This window comes from Protopterus annectens, chromosome 5.part0 (genome assembly GCF_019279795.1).
Source record: "Protopterus annectens isolate FY-2018-M chromosome 5.part0, PAN1.0, whole genome shotgun sequence".
In the NCBI taxonomy this organism is placed as follows: Eukaryota; Metazoa; Chordata; order Ceratodontiformes; family Protopteridae; genus Protopterus; species Protopterus annectens.
Genome location: NC_056735.1, coordinates 1,192,978,402 through 1,192,998,583, shown reverse-complemented (window position 1 = coordinate 1,192,998,583; position 20,182 = coordinate 1,192,978,402). Strand labels below are relative to the sequence as shown.

At 43.2% G+C, this 20,182-nt stretch overlaps 1 protein-coding gene across 2 annotated transcripts in view; it reads right to left on the bottom strand.

Annotated features, from left to right (window-relative positions):
* The window catches only part of LOC122801597 (cytochrome P450 2U1-like), a 356,967-nt gene that overhangs the window by 229,948 nt on the left and 106,837 nt on the right, over window positions 1-20,182 (bottom strand). Inside the window, exon 3 of one of the 2 annotated variants that reach the window (XM_044071060.1) lies at window positions 19,743-19,904. The exons of the other annotated variant lie outside the window; for it this stretch is intronic. Coding sequence (XP_043926995.1) covers window positions 19,743-19,904 — 162 coding nt within the window. The remainder of the gene's footprint in view (window positions 1-19,742; window positions 19,905-20,182) is intronic. 2 annotated transcript variants of the gene reach the window in all.

Sequence of the window (20,182 nt, the reverse complement as noted above, 5' to 3'; positions counted from 1 at the left end):
CAGAAGTGGTGATCTGAAAACTGTGAAAGTAGTCAAACAGTTTATCATCAACTTGAATTTGTGCAGGATGGATAAGCAGAGGATCTAATATGGAGACATGCCAAGGTCTACTACACCCCAAAGTTAGATCCGGGGTCTACACATTAAGTGCTTTGTGTAAGCATGGAATGAAGGCAAAGTGGCTACCACCCAAATGTCATCCAGTAATATAGTGCCAAAGAAAGCAATGGAAGTATTACACATCTGGTACTATGCATCTCAGAACAGCCATAAAGTATTTTATCATATCCGCCACAGCAAAGACAACATCATTTGAACATAACTTAGAAAGGTACTGTTTGCAACCTCTTTGTCTTCCTACCTTTATCAAAAGGCACAAATAACTTGCCATCTTTTCTGAACTGTTTAATCCTGTCAGCACTGTAAGAGAGTTGCCTGTGCACAGCCACACTATATAAAAGCTGTTATCCAAGACTAGAATACTGGAGAAAAATACTTCTAAATGAATGGATTAAACACTATGGTTATAGCTGACAAAAAAAAAAAAAAAGGGTTGGTGCGCAAGAAAATCCTGTCTTTGTGAAACGCCAAGTATGAAGAAGAAACCAAGAGGGTTTGAAGCTCTGAAATCCTTTTGATTTAAGTAATAGCCACTAGGTAAAGTTCTTTTCAGGGGAAAAAAATCTGAAATCTGTCGAAACTGCCAGTTTGAAAGGCTGTAAAGTGAGTTTCTCCAATAAAAAATAAATAAATAAATGTATCATTGAGGAATCAGATTCCTAAGGGAAAGTGTGAAACGGGAAACACCTCCTAAGAACTTCTTGTGCATCTTATTTGCCACTCAGACCATTCCTAAAAGAACAGATGGCCACTAACTGCAGTTTCAATGTATTGTAAATAAAGTTATAATCTAAAAGTTTGGTCATATAAAACAAGAGGAGATTAGAGGAAGCAAAAGTGTCCATACTTCTCAAACGCCCCTTTTGGAAAAACTTTCATACTTCTCTTCATCAGATTTTTGAGTAGAAGACTTCTGGGGGACCATCAAAATGAACATCATTCTGTTAGAATAATCTAAAGATTGTGCCATTAGTGAAAATACAGCAATCATGCCATGACTGAGCTCAGAGATTTCCTAGTGACATACACCCCAACCCCGGCCCTTCACTTTCCACTAATGTCAATGATACCCCTTCCCTTGCTCATCCCCTAACACTCAAAACATATTTATTATAACGAATATACATAGTATTTGCAATAACATTTCAGAATTTCATGCCTGGCTCTTTCAACATACACCAGATATCATAAGTGTTGCAGAAACATGGTTAAAGCCTCACATATCTGATAACGAAATAACTCCAGCAGGTTATAATATTCTTCGACATAACAGACTACATAGGAAAGGGGGAGGTGTAGCTTTAATCTATCATAACTCCTTAACCATTACATCCTATCTCAAATCTGTCCCAACTTCTGGAAACATGGAATTTCTTATAACATCACTACAAATAAACAAAAGTAAACAACTATTCACAGCAGTACTCTATATTCCCCCTGGCCAAAACATCCCTATTCTTGAAGATTTTTTATCCTGGACTACCCATAACATATCTCATTAAACTATCATACTTGGGGACACCAACATTAATTGTCAAACTTTAATTTCAAACTCCCCTGACAATAGTATTAATCTGTTTAAATACACCCAACTTGATACAGACCCTGCTCGAGTACAAAACAACCAACCATAATCCACCTTGACTGGATCCTTGTTTCAGATCTACACAAATACTCCAATACTATTAGCCTCCCACATATTTTAAGTGACTACTCGCCTGTCATTACATATAGAACCCACACTCAAGTTCCCAAATTGCATTCTTACAGAACATCTAGAAACGTAACCAATTTCTCCCAAACATCTTTCATCAACTCCCTAAAAGCCTACAACTGGAACCACTTAAAATGTTATCTCTAGAAGAAGCTGTAAATTATTTTAATAAGGTCTTTCTCAACACCCTAAATACTATAGCCCCATATGGTATAAAAGAACAAAAAGTACAGTTTTGTACCTACCATAAATGTAGATGTTCGAGTGTTCACCCTGCTGCAGTCATCACACTTGGGTTATCCTGTCGTCAGGCGGTCCCGCAGTCGGCCAGATTTCAAAAATCTTGGTCCGACGTCGGTTGCTGTCAGCTCATCCCTGATGTCAGTGCGCCAGGGGTATATATATTGCAACTGACGCCATTTTCTTCAGTTTTTCTTGCCCCAGATGTCAGGTGCCCCCAAAAGGGTGATCCAAATTAGTACCAAAAGGTGTGAACACTGTACAGACACAAAATCCCTTCAGCTATAAGCAAACACATCAGTAAGGCATAGCAAAGATTTAGCCAGTAGATCAGAGGGGTTGGAGGGAGGGTAACCTGGACTGCAGCAGGGTGAACACTTGAGCATCTACATTTATGGTAGGTACAAAACTGTACTATGTTCATGTTACCCTGCTGCAGTCATCACACTTGGGTAGAGTCCCAAAGCTAAGGTAGGGTTGGAGGCATCATAGAGGGTTAGTGGAGGCAATGAGGCCCTGCAGAACTGCAGTGGCGAAGCCTGCCCTGGACTTAGAATATAGAGGTTAAGTGATAGTGTTTGGTAAAGGTGTGTACAGAACTCCAAGTTGCAGCTTCTAAAATTTCCTTGGTAGGAACCCCCCTGAGAAAGGCTGTAGAGGTAGCTGTTGCCCTGGTAGAGTGGGATTTAATGGTAGGAGGAACTGGCTTCCCATGATGGGTATAGCAGAATCATATGCAATGGCCTATCCATTTAGAAATGGTTTGCTTGGATATGGCCCTCCCTTGAGAAGCTGTAGCATAGGAAACAAAGAGCTGGTCAGTTTTTCTGAAAGCCTTAGTTTTATCCAAGTAGTAACGAAGCTTCCTGTGAATGTCCAAGGAGTCCAGGAGTCTCTCACCTTTGTTCTGTGGTTTGGGGAAGAAAGTGGGTAGGTGGGTGGTTTGATTTAAAGCTACACTGGAAACCACCTTAGGCATGAAGGAAGGATTAGTTCGTAGAGAAACTCTGTCTTGATGAAAAATGAGGAAAGGTTCCACTGCCATAAGTGCCAGTAATTCTGAGACTCTCCTAGCAGAAGTTATTGCTAGGAGCAGGGCAGTCTTCCAAGATAGGAACTGAAGGTCTGCAGAAAAAGCTGGTTCAAAGGGAGGCAGCGTTAGTTTTTCCAGAACAAAGTTGAGGTCCCATGTTGGTGTAGGAGCTCTTCTAGGTGGTCTAATGTTTTTTGCCCCTCTGAGGAACTGCCTTAGGAGAGGATTTGAAAATAAAGGTGGATTCGTGTCGTAGTGAGCTGAAATACCTGATGCATGGATCTTAATTGAGGAGAAGGAAAGTCCTTTATGCAACATCTCAGCTAAATACTGTAGAATGTGAGGCATATGAGGCTGAGTTGTGTCTTGGCCTTTAGCTTGGTTCCAAGCAGAAAACCTTTTCCATTTGTCCGAGTAAGCCTTCCTGGTGCTTGGCCTCCTGGCTTCTACAATAACATCCAGTACTGCTTGTGAAAGAGGTGCAGGTTGGATACTTAATTGATTTGCCATGCAGCCAGGTTTAAGGTTTTGATCTGGCTGAGTGGAATCTGCTTGTTCTGCTGTGTGAGCAAATGAGGTATTTGAGGCAATATCCATGGTGGGCTGTGAGCCATATTCTTCAGTAGCGGGTACCAGTGCTGGCGTGGCCAGTCTGGGGCTATGAGAATCATTCGAGGTTTCTCCTTTTTGACCTTCAAAAATACCTTTGTGAGAAGAGGCAATGGAGGAAAGGCATATGCTGTCAGGTTTTTCCAACTGAAGGAGACAGCGTCCACTTTCCAAGCTTGTTGGTGGAATAGTCCTTGCACAAAATTTTGTCAGCTGGTAGTTTTGAGGACTGGCAAACAGGTCTATATTTGGTAGACCCCATCTTTGAGTTAACATTGTAAATATTTGTGGGTCTAGCTTCCACTCGAGGGGATCTTTGATGTTTCTGCTTAGGTCGTCTGCTAATGTGTTTTACTGTCCTGGCAGGAATTGAGCTTGTAACTGGACTTGGTAGGCCAGAGCTGTGTTCCATAAGATTATTGCTTGCCTGCAAAGAGGGTAGGAATGTGTGCCCCCTTGTTTGTTTATGTACCACATTACTGTGGTGTTGTCCATCTTTATTGCAAGTTGTCCTGGCTGCAGTAGATCCTTGAAGGCTGTCAGAGCTTTCTGTACAGCTAGCGTCTCTTTTTGGTTTATGTGCAGTTTTCTTTGTTCTGCAGTCCATAGGCCATGAATGCATTGCCCTGCCATGTGTGCCCCCCAGGCATAGTCTGAAGCATCTGTTGTGATAGTTTGCTGGGTGGGGGCAAGGTGAAAGGCTGACCCTTGTTGAGGTGACATGCCTGTGCCCACCATAGAAATTCCTGTTGAAGGCAGGGAATGAGAGATATCACTGTGTCCAAGCTGTGGCTGTGTTGAGACCATACGCTTTTTAGGTACCACTGTAATTTCCTCATATGCATTTTTGCAAATGGTATTATCAGAATGCAAGATGCCATGAAGCCCAAAGCCTGCAGAATTTTTCTTGCAGTTAATTGGGTCTTTGTTGCCATTGTCTTGAAACAGTGAGTCAGTTGTAATTGCTTGTCTGGTGTAAGATAAGCCTTCTGGGCCGTTGTGTCCAAGCTGGCACCCAGGAATGTCATTTTTTGTGAGGGTACTAGTTTTGACTTCTTTTCGTTTACTGTGTACCCCAGACAATTTAGTAGATGCTTCACAAATGCCAGATGTTGTAGGAGAATGTCCTTTCTTTCTGCTTGGATGAGGCAGTCATCCAGGTATGGATATATTTGAATTCCTCCTTGTCTGCAGTATGCAATTACTGGTGCCAGGCATTTTGTGAATACTCTGGGCGCAGTAGATAAGCCAAAGGGCAGTGCAGAGAATTGATAATGGGTTGAACCTGCAATGAAACGGACGTATCTTCTGCAACTTTGTCTGATAGGGACATGCAGGTATGCCTCCTTGAGGTCCAACGTTACCAGCCATGCTTCCTTGCCCAACATGGGAAGTAGCTGCTGTAGTGTTAGCATCTTGAATTTGGGAACTTGTAAGTACGTGTTTAGAATTGAAAGGTCCAGAACTGGTCTCCAAGCATTTTCTTTTCTGGGTACTAGGAAGAGTCTTGAGTAAAATCCTTGGCCTTGTTCTTGAGTTGGCACCCTTTGAATGGCTCTCATGGCCATGAGAGCTGTAATTTGTTTTTGAGCCTCTGCCCTTTGATTTTGTGGCAGGTTTGGCATTCCTCTTTTTATTGGCAAGGTGTGGAAGTGGAATCTGTATCCTCGTAAAATTATGTCTAGGACCCATTTGTCCTTTGTGACCATGTGCCAGTTGTCTGCAAATAGTACTAGTTCTCCCCCCAGGGGGGCTGACAAAAGAGCTTTGTTTGGCTAGCTGAGGTGCAAGTCATTGAGTTTGCCTTCTGGTGGACTGAGACCTGTCTTCTCCTCCCTTCTGGGTTGGAGTGCCCCGTTGGCGAGGTTTATACTGAGCTTGTGGTTGTCCTCTGCCCATTGGGCACCTGTATTTACCCCTCTGAGGCCTGTCAGTGGCTAGAAAGGACCAATTTTTTGTTGGCCAGTTTCTGCTGAAGCAAGGGGGTTGTACTTGTAGGAAATCTTTGACTGTCTGCATTGATTTTGCCTTATCTTCCATTTTCTTTAAAACTTCTTCTGCTTTAACACCAAAATGAACATCCTGCTGTAAGGGAGCATCTAGTAGTTTTGCTTTAACATGATCAGGCAGACTTTGTTCTTTTAACCAGGCATGCCTACGTATAACTGATCCAGTGACAGCTGCTCTGCAGGAGGCCTCTAGAGAATCAAACCCACATTGTAAGGTATGTTTGCCCACCTGCTCGGTGGCGTGCAACAAATCCTGTACTTCTTTCAATTCAGATTGTTGAGGGAGGGTGTTTCTTAAATAAATGTTTGGGACAGACAGTTTCAAACTCACATACCTCCTACTCAAAGGAAGAAGTCCTACCACTAGACCAAAGAGGCACTGGATTCTAAATAGACATAATCCACAATGTCCAAAACAGGAGGGATGGCTAGGGGTCTGTGTTGGGGGAGCAAAAGAAACTCTCTGAGCCTTTTCTTGGAATCAGAGTAATCCTGACCTTCCCAGTGAAAATGTTCCCTCATAGTGTGTAAAGTTTCCCCAAAACAGTAGTCTTCTGGAGGGGAAGCTGAGGGAATAGAGTCCTCAGCATCAGAATCTTCATAAGGAGAGAAGGAATAGTCTTGGTCCTCAGAGGAATCCGAAGAAATAGACAGTTGTTCAGAGGAAGCAGAATCTTCCTCTTGTCTAGGCCTTTTGTCAAGAGGAGGCTGAGAACCCCTGATAAGAGAAATCAAATCTTCAGCCATCTTGAGCATCTGTTTCTTAGGCATAGGGCCTTGAACAGGAGACTGAAGTGAAGCCTTTTTTGATTTAGAAGGAGTCTTCGACTTGGAAAACGTTTTGACTGTAAGAGTCGTCGGTCTGAAAATGCCTTCAGAAACCGATGGCGTTTCAGAAGCACCGACGTCCTTGGAAGGTAAATCGTCGGAAGGGCCTGAAGTAAAAGGCTGCGTCGACCTAGTACATTCCGTCAAAATATCTGTAGCGGTCTCGGGTTCCAAAACTGTGGTAGCCAGAGGCTGCGTCGGAGCCTCACTGATAACCGGAGAACCGGAGACCGGATCAACTGAGGCCTCGGAATCGGGCTTAGGCCTAGGCTGTCGGTCCTTGTCCCTGCACTTTTTGTGCATGCCGGTAGTCGGTAGCACCGACGGCATGGTGTAATTAAATTTTCTACCAAAAAAGTGTTGTGCGAAATCAAATAGTCTTTTAATAGTACGTTTATTAAATCTAGCACAAAAACGACAATAAGTGACGTCGTGATCAGGGCCTAGGCAAGGTATGCAATAAGAATGAAAATCCTTTTGAGGTATTTGCTTCCCACAAGAAATACAATTGTTAACTTTTTCTGACATCGGTCTGAGGCAAGAAAAGTTTCCCCAACGGGGTACTTAGCTTTACAGAAGACTTTGGTCTGAAATTTGAATTCGAAAATCTCAGGAGTCGGCCGACCGGCACTTGCGAACTGCTTCTGCTTCGGGCACCGCACATCAAAAAAGACTGAAGAAAATGGCATCGGTTGCAATATATATACCCCTGGCGCACTGACGTCAGGGATGAGGCGACAGCAACCGACATCGGACCAAGACTTTGGAAATCCGGCCGACTGCGGGACCGCCTGATGTCAGGATAACCCAAGTGTGATGACTGCAGCAGGGTAACACGATGAACATCAATCATGTTCCATGGCTTACAAAGCCAACTAAACAAATTATTCTGTCCAAGGGCCAAGCCTAGAAAGAATGGCGCACAAACAAAAAAACAAGAAAATTAAATTATCTTTGAACAGCTCCAAGGTATAGCAAAGAAATTAATAAAAAAAAATGACAAAACTATTTTACACAACTATCCCTTCAAAAAAACCCCCCAAAAATCTGGAAATCTGTCTAGTCTATCCTTAATCCAGGGACCAAACAAAACCCATCACCTTTTCCTGATAAAGACCCACAACAAATAGCTCTTCAACTCACAATTTTAAGGATTCTATCAGTGGAAGGGAACCACATCCATCAACAAATAACTGCCCTAACAATAAGATTAATACTTCATATCACTATCAGGAGAAACCCAACTTGGATCCCTCACTCTACAAAGATAATACTAGCAACCTCCCAGAACCGCTTACATTCTCCTTAAAACCAGTACCCACCTCTGAAATATTTAAACTATTAACTAAACTGAAATCATGTTCCCCCTCTGCAGATAACTGTCCCCCTAAGTAACTGAAACTTAGCGCAGAGGCAATAGCCTATCCTATTAGCATTCTAATTAACCAATCCATATCTGAATCCACAGTCCCTCAACATCTGGAAGAATTTCATAATAATTCCACTTCATAAAGACGGTAATACCAATGATTTAACTAATTATAGACCAATCTCCATTCTCTCACCTTTATCTAAAATACTAGAAAAGTGTATACACACCAAACTACTAAAACACCTCACTGACAATACTCTACTCACCCCTACTCAACACGGCTTTCACCCTGCACATAGGACAACTATAGCCTTACTTCCTTTACTGACACTGTGAACACAGCTCTGGACACTGGTCTCTTAACAACAGAGTATTACTAGATCTATACAATACTTTTGACACAGTGTCACACACTAAACTGGCAAGTACTTTCCTACTCCCTTCCCTCCTCTACGGTTCCCCCATTTTTACAAACCTTCACACATCCTTAAGCAACAAACTACAAACATGCTACTATATTGCCTGTGCCCTTTCAAATTGTACACACCATTGCCAAGCCATCAAGATGCTGAAATGGCTTGAGCTCCCCTTTCACCTTCAATACAACCAACTGACTATTGCTACACTTTCAGATATCATACAAACCTATATCCCCTCCAGAAATCTTTGGTCGTCTAATAAGCTTTTACATATGTCCAAACCCAACAAGAGAGCTGGACAAAGCTTATATTCCTATTCCACAGCAAAATATGGAATGACCTTACCCCCTCTATTATACTACTCAATTCTATAAAAACCTTCAAACATACCCTAAAAACTCACTTTCTTGAAACCCAAACTTGCCTTTGTTCCCTGACCCAAAGATCACCATAGAACTAATCCTGGGACCCTGCTGTATAACCTGACTCTATCTAACCAATCTAATGTTCTTTCATTTTGCTACACAATCTAATCTGAATCTCAGTCACTGTCTTGTTTCTTACAATTAGTGGCTTATCTTTTATTCTCTATTCTACTAGAGTGCAGAAAAGAATGGATTGCTATTAACTGTTGCTCCTACAGCATACAATATGCTATACACTTTTTATATGAACAATACCAACACTAAATCTGATTGTTTAAACACTACTTTGTTAATTATTAATTACTAAGATTGTATAATTTGTTTAATTTTTCTATTATTGTAAACAGTATCACTTTGTAAAATCTGTACTATAATTGAAGCTTTTGTCCCCGGGCCTTAATTTTTCTATTATTGTAAACAGTATCACTTTGTAAAATCTGTACTATAATTGAAGCTTTTGTCCCCGGGCCTCCACTGAAAATGGGTTTCTGACCCAGTGGAATTTACGGTCAACAAATGTCAATAAATAAATAGTGCTTCTCCTTCTGACAGCCTTGGCTTTCAGAAAAAAAAAAACTGTGCATCAGCAGAAGGAGAATAATTCATACAATGCCTCATTCATCAGGGGCAAGACCACTGCATCTCTCAGTTTCCCATGGTGGGGGAGGTATAAGGCAAAAAATACTAAAACAGTATTTGAAGGGGAAGAAAACGTGTCACAGACTAAACAACCTTACTTCATGAAAACCACTTTGGGTGTAGACGGTTAAAGGATCATTCTTGTGAAAGCAACTGATTCTTTCTCAGTCCGTTTGCCAGAGAAACAGATTCCCCTGAAATGTGTACAACTGGCACAGATCTGTCTGTCTGTCTAGCTCATTATCTCCTGGGCATAAAGTTATAAATGACTTTCTCTCCACTTGTTGATGTACTGGACCACAATATCACCCACATGAACTGTTTCCTACCCATTCTCATAAGAACAAGGACCATAATGTTAAGATGTTCCCAATTCTGTCTGACTGGGTAACTGAAGGTATCAACAGCTGGTGCAATCACCCAAGAAGACTGCACCATCAAGGGACAGGTCTGCTGTAATCTCCTTTGTAGGGGAAGGCCCTCTTTCCCTGCTCCCATCCCCCAAACTCTTGCATCCCTCTAAGAATTTTTCCAAATTTAGGATTGCTTGGGATGTTCGGGAAGGATAGACTACACCCTCATTTTTTTCTCACTGTAGTTTCATCCAAGAGTTTAATCATGCTCTTCTTGAATTTTCTGCTAGCTGTAAACTTGATGAAGACAGATACAGCAACCCTCTTTTGACCCAAAGAGGCTGACAAAGGAGGTAGTAATTATATGAAAGTATGATATTCCACATGGAAGACTGAGAATTGTACGGCTGCTAGCTATTCAAGCACCAGTCAATATAACAGAAAACGACTTTGAGCACTCACTTACTTTGCCATTTTTTCCAGTACTGTGTGATAATCAAAATTAGCACATATTAAAGTTAAAGATGTGTAGGTGCAGGACATACTTCCCACTGCAAAAAAAATCTCTCTCCATTTCTCTGAAAGTAGTTTTCAACTATACTGTTTTGCACTACTGATACTCGCTGTATAATTTTTGGACAAGTCGACATGAATCCATTCCTCTCAATGGGTTAAGGAAAACGCCCTATCATGCAACAGAAAGCAGAAGGAGATCAGTAAACAGAAACCTACTACTAAAGATGTTATGGAGGACAGGTCTGATCAGTTTTGAACTTCGGTTAGCTGCAGAAGTAACCAAAAAGGAAATTTTTAGTCTTTCCACATATCATCATCTATTGCCATAATATAGCAGTGCACAAGGTATCAGACTAGATTAAAAACAATATGTATTGTTTTAAAGCAAGCAAAGTACAGTTGTGTACCTACCATAAATGTAGATGTTTGAGTGTATTCACTGTTGCAGTCATTACTCTTGGGTTATCCTGCTGGCAGGCTACCCTCAGTCGGCCAAAATTCCAAAGTCTAGGTCCGGCGTCAGTTGCTGTCGCCTCTTCCCTGACGTCAGTGCGCCAAGGGTATAAAAGATGCAGCCGATGCCATTTTCTTCAGTTTTTCTTGCCCCAGATGTCAGGTGCCCCCAAATTGGTAGGCTGAAAAATATGCCAATAAAAATGCATGCACAAAAATTTCCTTCATCTACAAGCAAATACACCAAATAGGTTGTATAGGATAGAGAAGTGCAGATAAGTCCCAGCAAAGAAAAGGGGGATGGTGGGTGGGTAACCTGGACTGCAACAGTGAATACACTCGAACATCTACATTTATGGTAGGTACACAACTGTACTATGTTCATCGTGTTTCACTGTTGCAGTCATTACTCTAGGGTTGAATCCCAAAGCTGAGGAAGGGTGGCAAGGCTAAATAGGATTAGGAGAGGCTATGAGGCCCTGCAGAACTGCAGTGGCAAAGCCTGCTCTGGACTTAGAGTAAAGAGGTAAGTGGTAATGCTTTGTGAAAGTGTGCACTGAACTCCCAAGTTGCAGCCTCTAAGATATCTTTGGTTGGTACTCCTCTGAGGAAGGCTGCTGAAGTGGCTGCTGCTCTGGTGGAATGAGGCCTAATGCCCTTAGGCACTGATTTGCCATGCTGAAAATAGCAGAAACAGATGCAATGGCCTATCCATTTAGAAATAGTCTGTTTTGAGATAGCCTTTCCCTGTGATCCTGCAGCATATGACATTAAAAGTTGCTCAGTCTTTCTGAAAGCTTTAGTTCTGTCCAAGTAGAAGCGTAACTGCCTGTGTATGTCCAAAGAATGCAGAATTTTCTCAACCATGTTCTGTGGATTTGGATAAAAGGTAGGCAAGTGAATGGTTTGGTTGAGGGCCACACTGGACACCACCTTAGGCATAAATGTAGGGTTTGTCCTCAGAGAAACCCTGTCTGGATGAAAAATGATAAAAAGGTTCCACAGCCATGAGTGCTTGTAACTCCGAGACTCGCCTTGCAGAGGTTATTGCTAGGAGCAGAGCTGTTTTCCAGGATAAGAATTTTATATCTGCTGTTGATGCTGGCTCGAAAGGAGGCAGTATGAGTTTTTCCAAAACATAATTGAGGTCCCAGGCCGGAATTGGTGCTCTCCTTGGAGGCCTAATGTTTTTGGCCCCTCCGAGGTACTGCCTTATTAAAGGATGAGAAAAGATAGGTGGTTCTGTATTGTAATGGGCTGAAATGGCGGAGGTGTGAATCTTAATCGATGAGAAAGAAAGGCCTTTGTTCAGCATCTCAGTTAGGTATTGTAAAATCTGAGGGATATTTGGTGCACACTTGTCAATGCCTTTTTCTTGGTTCCAAGCACAGAATTCCTTCCATTTTTCTGCATAATATTTTCTGGTACTGGGCCTCCTGGTCTCCAAGATAACATCCATAACAGCTTTTGAAAGAGTGTTCTGAATGGCTACATTATCCATCATGCTGCCAGATTTAAGGTCCTGAGATGGCTGTGCAGGATCCGATTGTGTTGTTGGGTCAGCAAATGAGACGTTTGAGGCAATATCCATGCTGGACCTTGAGACAAGCTCTTTAGGATTGGGTACCAGTGCTGGCGTGGCCAGTCTGGTGCAGTCAGTATCATTTTTGGCTTCTCTTGTCTGACCTTTAGGAGTACCCTGGGGAGGAGAAGCAGTGGAGAAAAGACATATACTGTTAGATTTTTCCAGCTGAAGGACAGGGCGTCCACTTTACATGCTTGCTTGTGCTAAATCTTTGCAATTGGCAGTTGTGAGGGGAGGCAAATAGATCTATGTCTGGGCATCCCCATTTCCTTATTGTCATGCTGAAGACTTGTGGATCCAGCTTCCATTCGTGGGGATCCATGAGGTTTCTGCTTAGCTCGTCTGCCAGACTATTTGTTTTTCCTGGCAGGAATTGTGCTTGCAGGTGAACTTGAAAAGCCAATGCTGTGTCCCATAAGGCCATTGCTTGTCTGCAGAGGGGGTAGGAATGTGTACCTCCCTGCTTGTTTATGTACCACGTGACCGTAGTATTGTGTGTCTTTATCAGTAGCTGTCCTGGATGAAGCAGGCCCTTGAAAGCTGTCAGGGCATTTTGAACAGCTAGCATCTCTTTTTCATTGATGTGATGATGCATCTGGTTTGCAGGCCATGTGCCCTGAATACATTTTCCTGCCATATGGGCCCCCCAGGCATAGACTGATGCATCCGTTGTCAGTGTCTGTCTGGCTGTGGGTAAACTGAATGGCAGACCCTTGTTGTGGTGACAGGCTTCTGCCCGCCATCGGAACTCCTGTTGCAGGCAGGGAATGAGTGCAATTACTGTTTCCAGGCTGTGGCAATGCTGAGTCCAAACACTTTTTAGATACCATTGTAGTTTCCTCATATGCAGTCTGGCATATGGAATTAGTAGAATGCAGGATGCCATGAAACCCAAGGCCTGCAGGATTTTCCTTGCAGATAAGTGGGTTTTTGTTGCCAATTTCTTGAAGTAGGTAGTCAGTTGCTTTTGTTTGTCTGGTGTGAGATAAGCCATCTGGGCAGTTGTATTTAAGCTTGCACCCAGGAATATTATCTCTTGAGAGGGCACTAGTTTTGATTTATTTTCATTTACTGTGTACCCTAGGCCAATTAGTAATCTTTTTACAAACACCAGATGCTTTAGAAGAATGTCTTTGTTCTCTGCTTGTATTAGGCAGTCGTCCAAGTAGGGATATATTTGAATTACTCTTTGTCTGCAAAATGCAATTACTGGTGCCAGGCATTTTGTGAAGACCCTGGGCGCAGTAGATAAGCCAAAGGGCAGTGCAGAGAATTGGTAATGCACTGAGCCAGCTATGAATCTAAGGTATCTTCTGCAAGACTATCTGATTGGGACATGAAGGTATGCCTCTTTTAGGTCCAAAGTTACGAGCCATGCCTTCTTGCCCAGCATGGGCAGTAGCTGCTGTAGACTCAACATCTTGAATTTTGGAACTTCCAGAAACGTATTTAGTATAGACAGGTCCAGTATTGGTCTCCAGGTTTTGTCCTTTCTGGGTACAAGGAAAAGTCTGGAGTAAAATCCTTGCCCCTGCTCTTGCTGTATAGACAGGTCCAGTATTGGTCTCCAGGTTTTGTCCTTTCTGGGTACTAGGAAAAGTCTGGAGTAAAATCCTTGCCCCTGTACTTGCTGAATGGCCCTCATGTCCATGAGGGCTGTAATTTGTTTTTGTGCCTCTCCTCATTGATTGTGTGGCAGGTCTGGCATACGTTTTGACCTTGATAGAGTGTGAAAGTGGAACCTGTAGCCTTGGGACACTATGTTCAGGACCCATTTGTCTTGGGTAACCATTTGCCAATTTGATGAAAAAAGTGCTAGTTTTCCCCCTAAGGGGGCTGCCAAAAGAAAACAGCTTGGATCTGGCAGAGGAAAGTCATTGGGACTGTTTCCTGTAAGGTTGTGATTTGTCGTCTCCGCTTTTGGAGGTAGGAGCACCCCTGTATGAGCCTTGGGGCTGAGATCTGCCTCTGGGGATGCCTGTATCTGCCTCTTTGTGGTCTGTCTAACACTGGAAAGGACCAATTTTTAGAAGGCCAGTTCCTGCTAAACCTGGGTGGCTGTACCTGTAAGAAAGCATTGACTGTCTGCATGAATTTTGCTTTACTCTCCATTTTTTTCAACACCTCTTCTGCTTTAGTACCAAACAAAGTATCATGCTGTAATGGTGCATCTAATAATTTTGCTTTAACATGATCAGGCAGATTCTGTTCCTTTAACCAAGCATGCCTTCTAATAACCGAACCTGTAACAGCGGCCCTGCAAGAGGCCTCCAGTGAATCATAACCACATTGCAAAGTATGCTTTCCCACTTGTTCAGCTGCATGCAATCATCATCATCTTTCAGCTTTTCCCGTTAGGGGTCGCCACAGCGGATCATCTCTTTCCATTTCTTCCAATCCTCTGCATCTTGCTCTGTCACACCAACCACCTGCATGTCCTCTCTCACCACGTCCATAAACCTTATCTTAGGCCTTTCCCTTTTCCTCTTACCTGGCAGCTCCATCCTTAGCATCTTTTTCCCAATATACCCATCATCCCTCATCAGCACATGTCCAAACCAACGCAATCTCGTCTCTCTTACTTTGTCTCCAAACTGTCCAACATGAGCTGACCCTCTAATATACGGATTCCTAATCCTATCCATCCTAATCACACCGAGTGCAAATCTTAACATCTATAACTCTGCCACATCCAGCTCTGACTCCTGCCTTTTTGTCAATGCCACTGTCTACAACCCATATAACATAGCTGGTCTCACTACCCTCTTGTAGACCTTCCCTTTCACTCTTACTGGTACCCGTCTGTCACAAATCACTCCTGACACCCTTCTCCACCCACTCCATCCTGCCTTTATTCTCCTCTTCACCTCTCTTACACACTCACCATTACTCTGAACTGTTGATCCCAAGTACTTAAACTCGTCCATCTTTACCAACTCTACTCCCTGCATCCTCACCATTCCTCGACCCTCCCTCTCATTTACACACATATATTCTGTCTTAGCCCTGCTGACCTTCATTCCTCTGCTCTCTAGAGCATATCTCCACCCCTCCAGTGTCTACTCAACCTGATTCCTACTCTCACTACAGATCACAATGTCATCTGCAAACATCATAGTCCATGGGGCCTCCTGTCTGATCTCATCTGTCAACCTGTCGATCACCACTGCAAATAAGAAAGGACTCAGAGCTGATCCTTGATGTAATCCCACCTCCACCTTAAACAGATCTGTCACTCCCACTGCAGTCCTCACCACTGTCACACTACCCTCGTACATATCCTGTACCACTCTTACATACTTCTCTGCCACTCCCAACTTTCTCATACGATACCACAACTCTTCTCTAGGCACTCTGTCATATGTCTTCTCCAAGTCTACAAAGACACAATGCAACTCCTTCTGACCTTCTCTGTATTTCTCCAATAACACTCTCAGAGCAAACATTGCATCTGTAGAGCTCTTTCCTGGCATGAAACCATACTGCTGATCACTAATCATCACCTCCCTTCTTAACCTAGCTTCTACTACTCTTTCCCATAACTTCAAGCTGTGACTGATCAATTTTATCCCTCTGTAGTTACTGCAGCTCTGCACATCACCCTTATTCTTAAAGATAGGTACCAAAACACTTTTTCTCCACTCCTCAGGCCTCCTCTGACTTCCAAAATTTCATTAAACAATCTAGTTAAAAATTCCACTGCCATTTCTCCTAAGAACTTCCATGCTTCCATTGGTATGTCATCTGGGCCAACAGACTTTCCATTCTTCACCCTCTTCATAGCTGTCCTTACTTCCTCCTTGCTAATCTGTTTCATTTCCTGATTCACTATCCCCACATCATCCAACCTTCTCTCTCTCTCTCATTCTCTTCATTCATCAGCCTCTCAAAATACTCATTCCATCTACTCAACACACTCTCTCCTCCTCTTTTGAGTACCTTTCCCTCACTATCCTTTATCATCCTTACTTGCTGCACATCTTTCCCAGCTCTGTCCCTCTGTCTAGCCAGTTGGTACAGGTCCTTTTCTCCCTCTTTAGTGTCCAAACTCTCATACAACTCTCCATGCACCTTATCCTTAGCTTTCACCACCTCTCTCTTTGCCATGCGCCTCATCTCCTTATACTCATGTCTACTTTCTTCATCTCTTTGACAATCCCACTTCTTCTTCGCCAGGCTCTTCCTCTGTATACTCTCCTGTACTTCCTCATTCCACCACCAGGTCTCCTTGTCCTCCTTCCTCTGTCCGGATGTCACACCAAGCACCTTTCTAGCAGTCTCCCTTACTAGTTCTGCTATAGTTACCCAGCTATTCGGTAACTCTCCACTGCCTCCCAGTGCCTGTCTTAACTCTTCCCTAAACCCCACTTCACAATCACCCTTTTTTAACTTTCACCATTTAATCCTCGGCACTGCTTTCACACTCCTCCTCCTCTTCTTGATCACCAACGTCATCCTACAGACCACCATTCTATGCTGCTTAACTACACTTTCCCCTGCCACCACTTTACAGTCTCCAATCTCCTTCAAACTGGCCCTCCTACATAGGATATAATCCACCTGTGTGCATCTTCCTCCACTTTTGTACGTCACCCTATGCTCCTCCCTCTTCTTAAAATACGTATTCACCACAGCCATGCCCATCCTTTTCGCAAAATCCACAATCATCTGACCTTCTGCATTCCTCTCCTTAACACCATACCTACCCATCACTTCCTCATCCCCTCTGTTCACTTCACCAACATGCCCATTAAGGTCCGCTCCAATCACTAGTCTCTCACCCTTGGTTGCACTCACCACAACTTCATCCAACTCACTCCAAAATTTCTCTTTCTCATCCATCGCACACCCAACTTGTGGAGCATATGCACTAACAACATTCATCATTACACCATCAATTTCCAGCTTCATAAACATCACTCTGTCAGACACTCTCTTCACATCTAAAACACTCTTGGCATATTATTCCTTTAGTATAACCCCTACCCCATTTCTCCTGCCATCCACACCATGATAGAACAATTTGAACCTGTTTCCTAAACACTTGGCCTTACTTCCCTTCCATCTGGTCTCTTGAACACACACAATATATCAACCTTCCTTCTCTCCATCATATCAGCTAGCTCTCTTCCTAAACCAGTCATACTGCCAACATTCAAAGTTCCTACCCTCACTGCTACACTCCTAACCTTTCTCCTCTCTTCCTGCCTTCGGGCATGACTTCGCCCACCTCTTCTCCTTCGGCCAACAGTAGCCCAATTTCCGCCAGCACCCTGGTTGGCTAACAGTACTGGTGGCGGTCGTTGTTAACCCAGGCCTCGACCGATCTGGTATGGATATGAAATTTTTTGTGCCATAAGTGGTGTTGTGGCTGAATTTTTATGCCGGATGCCCTTCCTGATGCAACCCTCCCCATTTATCTGGGCTTGGGACCGGCACAAAGAAATGCACTGGCTTGTGCATCCCCAGTGACTGGGTTTGTTCAGCTGCATGCAATAAATCCTGCAATTCCTTGTTCTCTGAACATTCAGTATTTGTCAACAATTTCTGTTTAAGCAGTGACATTAAATATTGCTGATATTTAAGCATATGAAACTGACAATTTAAAGCCCTTACAGCCAAGGTAGCAGAAGTGTAAACCTTTTTCCCCATCTGTCTAGAGCCCTAGAATCCCTATCAGAGGGGACAGGGTTTTTTGCAGTGGAAGCTTTAACCCCTTTGGGACCCTGAGATATAGTTTCTGGGTCAGCAGCGGGGTTTTTATATAGGAATTTATGAGAATCCGGGACCCTGTAGTATCTGTCTGGCTTAGCAGGTACAGGGGGTAAAGAGTCAGGGGACAGGCCAGACTCTGAAAATACATCATCTACAATGTCTAGAACAAGAGGAATAGCAAGGGGTCTGTGCTGAGGAAGTAGCAGAAAGTCTCTGAGCCTTTTCTTAGATTCAGAATAATCTTGGCCCTCCCATTGGAAATGCTCCCTCATGATATGCAGGGTTTCCCCAAAAGAATAATCCTCAGGAGGAGAGGCTGAAGGAATGGATTCTTCAGCATCAGAATCCTCATAGGGAAGCATGGAATAATCCTGTTCAGAAGAGGAATCAGTGGAAATAGAAACCTGATCAGAAGAATCATACTCTATGTCTCTTGCCTAGGCCTCTTATCAGGAGGGGGATGGGAGCCCCTGATCAAAGTAATTAGGTCTTCGGCCATTTTGAGCATCTGTTTTTTAGGCATGGAAGTCGGAGTAGGAGAATGCTGTACTTGTTTCTTTGTCTTTAGAGCTGCTTTAGTCTTTGTCTTTGACGCTGAAGATGGCTTAATATATAGTTGTGTAGGTCTGAAGACACCCTCAGAAGCAGACACCTGCTCAACGGCTCCGGACCCTTCTGAGGGAATGATTTCCGAGTGTCCAATACCTTGAGTATCCAGAGACCCAGTCTGCTCCACGTAGGAGTCGGAAGCGGCCTGTGGCTCTGAGGGAGCGGGCGCCAGGGGCTGCGAAAGCACCTTACTGAGAACCGGCGAACCAGCGACTGGCCTAGCAGAGGCCTCGTCGCCGGTTTTGGACCTCGGATGCCTATCCTTTTCCTTGTCCTTGCTTTTTTTTGTAAACTCCGGTTGTCGGCTGATCTGACAGCATTATATAATTAAATCTTCGGCCAAAGTAATGAAATGCAAAATCAAACCGACGCTTAATAGTGTGTTGGTTAAATCTAGCACAAAACCGACAGCTAGCAACATTGTGATCAGAGCCTAGGCAAGGAATACAGTAAGAGTGAAAATCCTTATGAGGTATTTGCTTCCCACAAGAAATACAATTGTTAACTTTTTCTGACATCGGTCTGGAACAAGAAAAAAGTTTCTCCAACGGGGTACTTAGCTTTAATGAAGACTTCGGTTCTGAAATTCGGATTTGAAAATCTCAGGAGTCGGCCGACCGGCACGTGCGAACTGCTTTTGCATCGGGCACCGCGCGGCAAGAAAGACTGAAGAAAATGGCGTCAGCTGCATCTTTTATACCCCTGGCGCACTGACGTCAGGGAAGAGGCGACAGTAACCGACGCCGGACCTAGACTTTGGAATTCTGGCCGACTGAGGGTAGCCTGCCAGCAGGATAACCCAAGAGTAATGACTGCAACAGTGAAACACGATGAACATTCAAAATATGCATTCAATTCTTAACACAAACATTTTCAGCCCATAGCATTTTGACTTACTGAAGCACTTTGGATTTCTTCTTTCTTTGATCCTATGGATATCTGATATTTGGCCTGCAGTTTTAATCCACATAGCCTGAACTTTTGTACTTGGGATGCTGCTGTAGATACTTCCACTTTTTAGGTGCCTTAATTATAATATGAAGAAGTAAAGGACAACAGGAAACACGTACTGACATGATTATCTAGGAAACAGGTATACTCACTACTGGTTTTTGATGCCATGTGAGGAACAGATAATGGAACAACAACAGACATTCGCTGGACTTCCATGATTGTTGCTTCTAGAAAAGGCAAACTTGGCTTGTCAGACAGAGAAGGAATCCTTCCACGACCTACAACCGTATCAATTTCTTCCTGAACCTTTTCTTAGGAAATATACATCAAAAACACAAAAATGTTAATTATTTCAGACCAAATTTGAAAATTGGCTTGTAAATTAACAGTTTTAAAACTCACTTAAAACCTCTCCAGTTTTTAATTCCTCTGGATTGAATGTTTCTCTGATCATTTTTGCAGCTACTTCTGAATTACTGTTTCTGTTCCTCATGATACATAGTATTAATTACTAGCAAAGGTGGGGCACCATACAAATCACAATGTAGTTGGTACTGCCTAAGCAATACACACTGTTGTTGTTTCTTTC